We start from the raw sequence: 12,375 nt of genomic DNA, 5'->3' as shown, positions 1-12,375 counted from the left end.
TCATTCCCTGCCTCTTGGTTTTAAGTCTAGAAGAACTTCCTTCAGCTGCACTAAGCTGAAAAATGGCTGAAGTTTACAAAAACTACCCTAAAGGCTTGCAAACTAGAAGACAAAAGTTACTCCGGATGTGTCAGAGTTCTGGTAATACATCATTCCTTTCAGTCTCATGGTTTCAAATCAGATTCTTGATTAAAGGAGGCAGGGAGAGCCTAGTGTAGATTTTGAACGTTTGGGATCATTAAAGTTATGTAAATATCTGGGGACCAGTATGTGGATTCAGCAGAACGTTTTAGCTCGTGGTCTGTGCTATACAATGTCTGCAACCACAAAGAAGAATCCAAGTAGACGATTGTTTAAACTAATCCAGATAGTTAAATGCTTCTGAATCAAATTGAACTGGCGATCTTCTGCATGGGTGTGAAGTGAGACAGACCAGGTGCGAGGGAAACCTGGATCATAAGCTGCGTGTGGAGCAGCGCGGGGCTGCAAAGGAAGGCAGCGCTGCTGAAAGGGGCAGCCTGTGGGTGGCTCAGGAAAGGCAGCAGCGACTCACAGTCAGGAGATGCTGAAAGCATGAAGAGAGTGGCAGTTACCCTCTCTGAGGGGAAAGGACAGCTTCCAAGCTACCCAGGAAATGTTCTTTTTCTGCTGCTTGCTTTGTTGTACATACACAACAGCAATGTATTGTCATTTACTTGTGGTTCCTTCCAGTAAGAAAACCTCCCTGCGTGAAGCTGTCATGTGGTTTCAGAAGTCCTCTGGCAAAAGCCACGCTGTGTGCAGCTGAGGGCATATTAGCTACATTGCATATACAGCATCAGACGGCACCAAAGAGAGAATATCAAGAATCAGTTGAAAAGACTTGAGAGAAAGCAGGGGGCTTTAGGACAAATGCAACTTTCTGAGTGGTGCTGCATTAAAGAAAAATCCTGCTTGGACAAGAGAAGATAAAAGCAGATTATGTGTTCAGCAGTTGTGAATTCAAACATAAATATGAACTGGAGGGAATAATTCCTTTTCAGGTGGTTGTTGTTATGAGCTTGCATCTGTAAATGAAAGATATGAAAGTTGTTTTTAAATGATTGGTTTCTCACAGCAGCCATGGATTCATTTTGTAGCACGTGGACTGCTTTGCTGCTGCTTTGGATTTTACCCTTTCATCAGTCACCTTCAAATCTGCTTCCCCTCAGTCATTTTTAATTGAATGCCTTTTTGATTACACAAAATTGGTTGATACACTGTTCTAATGAAAATGCTAGACAAATGCTCCTTCTTGGAACTGACATCAGGAATGTTATACAAGACATTCTTAAATATGCTGGCAGCTGCCCTGAATGTAATGAAATCATGGAAATTAGAAGTATTGCTCTCTGTGTGGCCAGCTCAGGACTGTTTTCAGTGTATTGCCCTGCTTTACTGTGAATTTCAGAAGGAATTAGTTCTCTTGGATATTTCTGGAGACACTCTTCAACAGTCTTATAATTCCCCCAATCAGAAAAATTATCCTGTTGTTCTGAGGTACTGTTCCTTTTTTTGGATTGTGTGTAATTACTCGTGCCTCCTTCCCTTTGCACCACATTAAATCTTTCCTCTTGCACCAAGGAGTTTACAGTCTAGAGAAGACTGATAACTTTTCTGGTCAAAATGCATCCGTAGGGTGAAATCCTTTTCCCACTGCAGCTAACAGTAAAATTCCCACAAACTTTAGGGGTTTGAATTTCACATGCAGTTTTCAGTTATCTCTTGTGTGACGCTTTAATTAATCCTAATACGTTTTTAGTACAGAAGAGTGGTTGTAATACAGTAGCAATGCTGTGTATTTGGTGTTTCACCGCCAGCTTGTCCTGCAAGGATCGTAAGGCAGCTTATGAAAGGTGAGACCTTCTGCAGAGCTGAAGGAAGAGAGATTATTTTCATTCCTTCAAATATGGAGAACTTTGAAAGGAAGGACTGTCTCTTTACTCTCTGTGGCAGTGTGTCCTATGTGTAAATGAAAGCAGCATCCTGGTTTCCACGTTACCTTCTTCTATGTATTTTTTCTCCTATTTCTTATATCTAGCTTTGTGTATTTTCATCTGATATTCAATTTCACTTTCCATGGGCGAATCTCATTTTCTTTACTTGATTTTTAGCTCTCATTTATTCCATCGTTTCTTTGCTGTAGGCTTCAAAAAGCTCCTAAAATGACTACAGTTGTGTTGGTGCTGGCACCTAAAGCTTTGCCATTGGGATTAACAAGTTGTGGGTGATGAGCACTGAAAGGGGATGGTGGCTGCCCTGACCCTTGGGAATAGAGGCACAGAAACCCATTTCTAGGCTTCTTCCTTTTCTGCTCAGTATGCTGACACCTCTTGGCCTACATTCCAGCTTCTGCCAGCACGCTGTGCAGTGTGTGCAAAGCACTGCTGTTACTCGGAGACTTGAGAATGCTTTTTCAGAATGCAGATGGCGGGCAGTGGGCTGAAGGGTGTCTGGAGCTGGAGTTAGAGTCACCGTGATGCTCCGGCAGAAACCCAACCATTCTGAAAGAATGGAATGAAAATGGAATGCGGTGCGTCCATCACTTCTATCTTGTTATGATGCCCAGCATTAACAAGCACCCTTGTTCTCAAGTGCTGCTCTTGGCACTGAGAAAAGCCTGATGACGTTCATAGGTGCACTGCAGTAACAGGGAAAGCTGCTAGAAGCAAACATCTCCATTGTGTGGGGTGTGATGCCAACACTTGCATCAAAGTGCTTGCTGGCACAAGCCTTCAGTTGGGATGGCCGGTCAGTAGGAATGCTATGGTCAAGAGCTTTTGTAATAAATTACTGAAGGTAATTTATTAAAAAGTAAATTACTTTTTAATTTTTAGAGAAAACAAATCAACAGTATGAAATCAGCTCCATTACAGTTTCAAACAAGACATGGACTCCTGAAGTATTACTCGCTCTCTATAAATATCACCTGTGTGCCTGTATATAAAAGGTTAAATGTTTGCAGACGTATCACTCTTTGACTTTAAGATCAGAGACTAATTACTATTTTCACTTTACATTCTCTTGATGAGGATAATGATAAACATCTGTCACTTCACTGCTTAGCAAGCTAAGAATCTTACTGTAATCTATCTTTTAAACAGGGAGAAAGAAAAAACCAGCAGCAGCAGAAGTAAGAATACATGGACAAACTGTAGTTGGTATACACAACAAAGTATTCCAAATCAGGTTCGGGGTAATTGTGGCTCAGCGTTTTGTGCAAGGAGAGGCCTCTTTCCAGCTCCAATGGGCTTTTGCTAACGGGTTGGCTACCAATTGCAACTGATTGAGGAGTCTGGAAAGGACTGGTGATGTGCAAAGTTTAGCTCAGTGCTATGTTATCAGTGGAATTGTGCTGGTAGTGATATCTGGCTGGTATATAACTAGTTTCTATTATAGTTTATTAATTTTTGCAAGTAATTACTGTTTCCTCATGCTATCCACAGAACAGGTTTGGATTTTAGTTCATGCTAGCATGGCTGAAGTTCTCGCTGTCTTAGTTTTCAAGGAGAACTGTTATGTGTCAGAGTCTGTGGAAAGGACATTGCCCTTTTACTTCACAGGTTGAAATTCCTTTCTTTTGGCATCTTTGAGCCTCAGAAAGCAGTGTGATTTTTGTCAAAGGGATATTGTTCTGTTTATTGCTCAGTTTTCTTGGGTTTGTACAGGCCAGACCAAAGCAAAGCGCATACCTTTTAGCTTCCAGTTAAAATTCCTTGTATTTTCTTTAATTAGGTCACCTATTTACATACAAAGAAGGTTTTTTTCTGTCCAATGGAAAAGAGATCTCTAATATATAAACCAGCTTATGTTATGAGCATTGGAACCAATGATGTTTTTGCTGTTATCCTTCATAAAAAATCCTTTGTTTAGATAGGTGCTATTCACATCTAACAAGTCTGAGACTGAAATGCAGAATTTGTCACAATTGAGTCAGCTTTGGGTAACAAGGAAGTTTTGTCCCCATAAGAGGGTAAAATTCAATATCCAGACTTACAGCGCTGCATGAGTCAGGCAGGCTGGATCTGGATGGCAAAAGATTTGACATTAAATATTGCAGCCAGTGATCTGAAATAGTATCTTGGGGTTTCATTTACATTCATACATCTTCACCTGAAAACCTCCAGACATTCTTTGTGTGAGTTGCGTTACTGGTTTACTACGTTGTAAGTCTATTTTTTCCCCCCAGTATATTTCCAGTTTGCTGTAATCTGAAATATTTGATTTTTCCTTTCTTCTTCCATGCAGACTGAAAATGATGAGAATGGCCAAGCGGACAATTTTTCAATGGACCCCCAATTGGAGAGACAGGTGGAGACGATTCGAAATCTGGTGGATTCCTACATGTCTATTATCAACAAATGTATCCGAGATTTGATACCGAAAACAATCATGCACCTTATGATCAATAATGTAAGTAACAGCCATGATTCTAGACTACTTCAACGTCTGTTAAATCTCTTGCACATGTACAAACATACCTCTTGAACAGACAGCAACAACAGTACAAACTGAGGAGAAGAACACGATCCCATAAATGTCACGCTCCAAAACAAAATACTCCTTTCTTCTTCAGTAGCACAAAGTCCCGCAGCCTTCTGAAAGTTGGCACAGTGCCCTGAGTGCTAATTCCAGCATGCTGAAGATGGAATTCATGTCTTAATCAGAATATGTTATTATTTAAAGGTAAATTAAAGATCCTTTTTTTTCTGCCCTGTTATTGATATAGCAGGGAAAAGGGGGTTGGGAGCTCCATCTAGGCAGTCTGTGAGAGGAGTGGAGCAGTGCTTCCTTGATTTTCAGTCTCAGTTTCAGTAGTCCTTTGTCACAGTTTCTTAAAGCAGTTCTTATTTTATTTGGGTTTCTTTATATTTTCTGAATACCATTTTCAAGGAATAAATCTAGAAGCCTTGGACACCGTTGTTTAGATAAGCAGATGTGGTTGTTTGATTTATCGTGTGTGTCTTTCTTAGATCTGAAGATTATTTGATTAAAGAAATGGCTTTGAAATATCATTGTTTTTCCACTGTGCTAGAATCTCAGCCTTTCCTTTTTGGCAGAGTACTGAATGGACCTTGTTGAACTGAGCTGGCTATTAGAGCCGTTGCTGCCATAAGAATTAATGTGGAGCGCACAGTTCCTGTTAGTTATGGGTAGTACCTTTGCCAATCAGTTGTTACAAATACAAGCGTGTTGTTACACAAATCTGGTAAGAAAGGATTTTTCTCTCGACTTGAAGTCACCTCTGTTTTTACGCTGATGAATTTCATTAGCCCTGTAGAATTTGTGTTTCACCCAAGAGGTAGGTGGCTGGACAGGAAATTTCATTGGCAGTTCCAGGGAAAGATAATACGAGTAGAATTTTTGCAAGAGGACAAGAGATACTCTGTTGAATTCTTGTAAGCTTAGGGAAGTCAGACTCCAAATTATGTTCCAGTCATGGGTGAGTTTTTGCAGAAGAGCACGGGAACAATGGAGCTGCCTATTTTTTTTCTCCACCTGAAATCTGACGTGGTCTAGAATTTATAAGGTGAGCGTATTCCCTCGGCTCTTTCCAGGTCACAGCTAGCAACTTGCTTCTTCCACTTAGCACAACTTCAGTGCCTTTTAAAAGGGCTGTTTTTCAGCTCTCATTTCATGAACTGCAGAGTTGGTGAGCAGCTCCTTTTGAAAGTTTACATTAAATTTTCTGCCACTCACCTCCTCATATGGAATAGTTTAAGGGTCTCAGAAGTGCTTGCTTTACTCAGAAGATTTTGTACTTGCAATCTCATCAACTGTTACATTGGTAGAAACCTGCCATGCCGGCTGACAGTGGCACATAGAAACAGCATACTTACCACATCATCCACCTTTCAGTTGACCTCATAGTCCGTAGCTGTGTTTGGACTTGCTAGTGATCTGACAACCAGGCCTCAATCCTAGAATTTAAATTCATGGCAAAGAGTCAAAAGTTTTTAAAAGACTGTAAAGAATGAGACTGAAAACTTTAATGCACTTTTTTTTTCTTTGCAGCATAGGCAGTAAATACCACATTAAATATAATAACTAAAATAAGAATTTTTCAAAAAGCAGAGCTATTAAAAAGAGAAAGGAATGCTTGAGTTAAGATTGCTAAAGCAGGTCAAAAAGTTGTTCAAAGACCTGGAAAGAAGTGGAGCTGTGAGGGAAGGTGGGTCCCATTAAGTAGTGCGTGTGCTCCTTGGAGCCTTCAGGAGTCCAACCTACTCACTCGGAGTTAAGAGAAAATATCTTCTCTTCCTCTGGCTGATAATAGTCTGTACTTTCTGTTGCCTTCAAAAGTCTGGAAACAGATTGATCCCAAGGAATTTGTTTCCATGACAATTGTTACCTCCCAAGTCCTCCTAGAACTTCCTTTCCACTTTGTGGGCCTGTAAATGAGCACTTTCAATTCAGAGGAAGTATCAAATTCAAACTCAACGTACAGCAAATAATTAGATGATGTCCCTAAGCATGTTTTGAGGCCTAAACTTAGATTGTTGTATTCCAAATGCATCCCTTATTCTTCCCTTAGGGGTGGATGTTGATTACCCTAAAAGAAAATACATTTACCGCATGGAATTGCATTGAGTTACCATTAGAAATTCAAACACGCACAAACAAAACACACATTTCAGAGTTCTCACCATTAGTTCTTGATGCCTAGGTATTGCAGATTATTCAAGAGGGGTGGTCTTGGAGTAGATAATACATCCTCTATAGCCAGTGCTAATATTCATCTCAGCTGAGCAGAAAAACTCAGGAGTTCTTGTTACTACCAACCTTAAGGAATTAATTTTCTGAGGCTTTTCTGCTGCTTGCAGTCTGCCCACTGATAAATCAGAGTTCTTTGCAAGCCCATCTTACCCCATTCTGGAGGGACAGGACAGGCTTTGCAGTATGGGTGTTCTGGATGCTGGCTGTGATTCAGCTTTGACTGTTGGTTTGAAGTCTGTAAGGGAAAACATTTTAAAACATTGTGGTGAATGTTTCTGTTTTATAAAAAGGCAAAGGCTCATAAAGTGTCACTTTCTCTTCCTTTCCCAAGCCAGAGAAAGTGGCCATTTAGGAAGACCTTCCTCTATCTAGTAAAGGAAGGAGGTTGATTCAAGAACCAGTCTTAATACAGTAGTCTTCCTTTTCAGAAGAGTGCAGGGAGTTTCTTGAGTTTGTGCTAGTGGCAGGCAGGGATCTCATGATAAACATCACAGGATTTTTTTATTTTTTTCCAAAGAGATACTTGCGGTTTAGCAATGCTTTTACAATCAGCTCTGGCCTTAATCTAATATTAGGACTTCTTTTTTTCTTTTTTTTTTTTTTTTTGAAGTGTTGCCATTAAAATGCTCATTTCATCAAGTAGAATGTGATGCTGTTTAACTGTGATATCTGTTTTTAATGTGGAGTCTTTGGCAATCATGAGGAAAGTAGTGTACTCTGGCTCTTGATCAGTACCATCTACTGGAAAACAGCATGAGGCTCATGAAAAAGTTTTGCAGGCTCTGCTAAGACTTTGAGCATCTCTTATCATATATGAATGGGAAATGACAGCCAAGCTCAGTCAATATGGGTTTGTTTCCCTGTAAGATCTGTCCCGACCTTCTGCTCACCGTCCTGCACAATTTGCACAGCTGACCTCATATGAATGCAAACGTTGCCATAGACTCATCAGGATTTATATCATTGTAGCTGACTAGCACAAACCCATGTGCAAATGGAACTCAGGTTTATGTAATCAGAATCTTGGGAATGTATTCCCAGTAGTAGTATCTCCAGCTCAAAACAACTCCAAACCCTTTAGAGAGCAAAAAAACCCAAATGAAACATAGATCAGAACAGCGACAAAAGGCTCAAATCAAGGATTTAGTAGGTCAGAAGTTGGTCTATTTACCAAAGTCTTATTTAATCAGAACACCTCTAGCTTTTTATCTTATTGTGGCCTGGTTTCCATAACTGGGGCAGGCACAGCACGAAATCAATATATTGAATTAGATTACTTGGAGACTTCTTCCCTCAGCTTGAATGTGTGTGCATGGGATATTTAGAATCTGGCAAAATTGCTGGAGATGAAGAGCATCATTTACAGCAAGGTATATCATTGCTAAGAAAATAATTGACAGAGATGCTGTAAAGTGTTAGAGACAAAGACCAGTGTTAACTCCAACCATGTCTGATGTTTCAAAGACAGAAAAAAAGTCCACAGTTCATTGTGGAGGGACTGCACAAAACTGTCTGATTCTCAGATGTGAATAGCAATCTCAAAATGTAGCTTTGTAATTGTTTTAAACCCATCTACGTGCAGACAGCTGCTAAAATGTCCAGTCCATCCCTTTCCAGCTGCTCTGCCCAGCTGTATGCCAGCCTTTCCCTGGTTCTCAGCTCCCCCCCCAGGCTGCTGCACCATCAGATCATTCTGAGTTCAGCAGTTTTGAGTCCCTCACTAGACCTAACAAAAAGCTGCACGACCAAGACTCAATGTAAGCAAAGCAGTGGGAAAAACTGCTTCAATTTAGGTAGGTCTGTCTCCTGGTTCTGTGGATCACCCACTGTACTTGTTCAGTGCTCTATTTTCGATTTTTCTTGTTGTTTATTTGTGCATTTGTTTTGTGCAATGAAATAGGTGAAAGAATTTATCAACGCTGAGCTCCTGGCTCACTTGTATTCTTCTGAGGACCAAAATACTCTAATGGAGGAATCAGCTGAGCAGGCACAGAGGCGAGATGAAATGCTCCGCATGTACCAAGCTCTAAAGGAAGCCCTAGCAATCATTGGCGATATCAGCACTAGCACTGTGTCAACCCCTGCACCACCTCCTGTAGATGATTCTTGGCTTCAGCAGGCCCGCAGGTGAGGTTCTTCATTTGCTTTGCAATGAAATTTAGGACTGGCAGACGTTATTAGCATTGGCAACTCTCTTCTTACCTGTGTTTTGGGCAGGTCTTAATGACACTTGTGAGGGAAATCAGACATCTTGGTATTATTTAGACACTATTTTGAGCTGCTTGGAGTACATTGAGATAAAGAACATGCAGATTTATTTTCTTGCATGCTGCTTAGAATACCTGACACAAGACAGACTTTAAACACCCACGAGCTCTTTCTAGTAAAGCCATCAGCCTTTTTCCCAGCATCCTGTATTCTGTTCAAGCCCAGCTAGGAGAAAAATCTGCTTCTAGTTCTAGTTTCAGTGAGCTGCATTTTACCTAAAGTGCCAGGAGCTTTGTGTGCTACCATGTTACACTAGCTGGAGGCCAAATGGAGAAATCCAGATACTGTGCTCCAGAGCAGATGCGAACCTGCATGCGTGCTGCATGTCCCCATTTACATGTTTATTTTTTAAAAACCTTTTTCCACATACAGACATTCTATGGGTATGCATATAAACGCTAGACATTTGTCTGCTAGAATACTTTATGTTGGATTTACAGCTTGTCTGATGCTTCAAATAGCAGCCACTTCTGCCACCAAATACTGTTTTGATTCCTTTATTGAAGAAATCCCACCTGTCTCTGCAATCTAACCCCAACTGTGTATTCACAGGGCTTTTTCTTGCAAGCTTTTATTAAACTTCAGTCCTTCAGGCTGCATGTCCTAGCAAATCCTTTTCATACAACACTGTTAGAATTCTAGCATTTCAAAACATTACATATTAGCTCCTTGACTGTATTTCCATTTCTTCTATCTCAGAGCTGTCTATGGGAATGGTATGTGTTAGACATACATATAGTCTGAAACTGGCAGCAAAGGGGGTGCAAAGAAAAAAAGATATTTTAACTTTTTTTTTTTTTTTTAAATAAATATTCGCACTGTAGCAAACATCTTCAATCTCTGGTATTTCACTAGATCACCTCCTCCAAGTCCCTCAACTCAGAGGAGGCCTACATTAAATAATCCCCCAACCAGACCTTTATCTGGCCGAGGACCTGCTCCTGCAATCCCATCTCCAGGCCCTCAGTCAGGGGCTCCCCCGGTCCCGTTCCGCCCAGGACCGTTGCCACCATTTTCAAGTGGTGGTGAAGCCCATGGAGGACCTCCCCAAGTTCCATCCCGGCCGACGCGGGCTCCTCCCAGTGTCCCAAGGTAAGATGTCTCAGCTTCCTGGTGGTGGGCATGGTTCTCTTCCCGTAGCATAACAGACAGATGCTGCACGACCCAGGAAAGTCAAGCACTGTTGCTGAGTGAGTCCAGTAACAAAACACAACCGTGTATTCCCTGCAGAGAGTCCAAGGTGTTGTGAGGAACCGATTTCTAGCACAAATAAGACTTTTTGGAAAGTTAGATACTTGTATTTGTGGCAGAAAGCATTTTCTTGTCAGTCAGTTCGAAGAAACTAGATTATATTACATTAGAAGCCCCTGTTCTGGTTACGTGGTGTCATGAACACAGGAGTTGTTCACAGAGTCAAGTCCTCTAGACCTCCACCAGAACATGGGCAGCAGTGCAACAAATAGCTCACTTTCACCATTTTGAGTGCTCACCGAAGGAAGTAACAGCTCTTTGGGGAGAGAACAAGAGCAAGGCCTTGTAGAATCAGTGGAACAAACTGATGGGAGTCTGATTTTTATTCCACAAGGCAAATAATTTACAGCCAGTTGAAAACAGTTTGCAGCTGTCTAACAGTGTAGGTCACACAGCACAACATGCTTAGTTAAGGAACAGGATTTTAATGATCACGTTGTTTCCTTCTGACAACTTTGCAGTTATCAGTACTTTTAAAAGTAGCTTTTCATATGTTATAATTCTGTGTGGCATTAGCCACTTTTTAATATAAGTTATATGAAAAACTCGTCCTTAGTATTTATTTTCAGTGTGACATAACACACTTAATCACTCATATATGAAAGGCTCTAACTCCTAGAGCTTCAGTAACTTCCCCAATTACGAGAGGCATGGGCACATTAGGCAATGCTGGAACAAAGATCTTTCTCCAATTTTAATAAATTAACTGTTATATTAGGCTTAGTCACAGTTTGGAGAAAAGCAAACAAAAAAACCTACTTATACAGAAACAAAAAGAAAATGTGTACATTCTCAATTTTAGAAATAGTAATGGAAAATAAAACCGTAACCTGCCTTTGGAGAAAAAATATTGAATACTTTCTTTTGAATAAGTGAGATCAGTGGTAGCTGTCAGCAACTTAAATGTGATGCCCAGTTTTTCTAACATCACCATTTATATATTATACAGTATGGAGATGCATATCACGCTGTTGGAGGGTGATTGCTACTTCTGAAGCTGAGCACTTATATATCATTATGACCATTATAATATGAAAAATAAATCAGTTAAAGAGGGTATATCAAATCAATGAAGCATTTTTATCTATTTTCTATGAAAAAGGAGTTGCACTGCCTAGTCATGAAAGTCATTCTTTCGTCTCAGTGGATACTCCATAGCTTGCATTAGGGAGAAACACCGTTTCTGGGTACTAAACTTGGAAAGACAGAAGCCCAGGTTTACACTGGAAGGAAAGAAGCCCAGGTTCCCCACTGGGAGAGCTTGAAAGGCACTGGCAGGGGTGTTCCCACTGTGCCATCGGTGGATAGATGATGTACCAGATGTGGACAGGAGGTCCAGCGTTTCATCAGTTGTCCTACTGGAAAGAACCATAGCTCTCCAGTGTCTCTCGCCTTGAGAACAGCATGTGTCCTTTGTCCAGCCTGGCTGTGATTCTGCATGAGCATTGCTTTCCTGAGGTGGCTTGCCAAGAGCATGTCTGATGATCATCTTTTTGATGCCGAAGTGATAGGTGGGATGGAGACCAGAAAGGAATTTCCAAGCTCACAGACACTTGGGGTAAGCAGCCTGTGAACAACTCAGTTTATGACAGCCACTGGTGGCAGGCGAAGCAGGGCCTGATAAAGGAGGTCAGTGCTTTTAAAATGCTGTAGCTGGATGCATAATTGAATGTACGAGTGCCTGACATTTTTGTGGAAAAAAATATCTGCAATACACATCTTCTGGACTGGATCCTAGTCCCCTTTTTTTAGAGCTATGAAAGCCTCAGACATAAAATTCTCAGATGCTAAGGAATGCAGGAAGGGTTTGCCGTTCTGCTGAAACTTCAGGTTTCTCCTGCTGACTAAACTCCGGGAGAGGAAATCCCAGGGAAGGGGCTGCAGGGGAAATCACCTGAGGGGGACAGTGTGGCAGGCTCCTGTGCCTATTAAAAGTCCTTTGGAGCCCTGGAATTTCTGCTACGCTTGGTCTGGTTTCAATAACAGCCTTCGCAGGATCATAGGAGATTGACTCAGAAAATGGGTCTGAGATATTAAAAGGAAAAAGAAATCATTTTGAGGAAGAGTTCTTGAGGAAACCTCACCTTTCTCCATAATTTGTTTGTGAGCTGAGGCTCCAGG

At 41.0% G+C, this 12,375-nt stretch overlaps 1 protein-coding gene across 8 annotated transcripts in view; it reads left to right on the top strand.

Moving 5' to 3' along the window:
• DNM3 (dynamin 3) overlaps positions 1-12,375 on the top strand; it is a 166,702-nt gene that overhangs the window by 138,045 nt on the left and 16,282 nt on the right. For all 8 annotated transcript variants that reach the window (XR_007376979.1, XR_007376978.1, XM_048944525.1 and 5 more), the window contains 3 exons: positions 4,267-4,431; positions 8,636-8,862; positions 9,859-10,095. Coding sequence is in view for 6 of the 8 variants with exons in the window: in XM_048944525.1 (XP_048800482.1) it covers positions 4,267-4,431; positions 8,636-8,862; positions 9,859-10,095 (629 nt within the window). In the remaining 2 variants the exon portion in view is untranslated. The remainder of the gene's footprint in view (positions 1-4,266; positions 4,432-8,635; positions 8,863-9,858; positions 10,096-12,375) is intronic.

This window comes from Lagopus muta, chromosome 5, assembly GCF_023343835.1.
Source record: "Lagopus muta isolate bLagMut1 chromosome 5, bLagMut1 primary, whole genome shotgun sequence".
Lineage (NCBI taxonomy): Eukaryota > Metazoa > Chordata > Aves > Galliformes > Phasianidae > Lagopus > Lagopus muta.
Note: the sequence above shows the minus strand (reverse complement) of the source record. Positions and strands in the feature narration are given on the sequence as shown.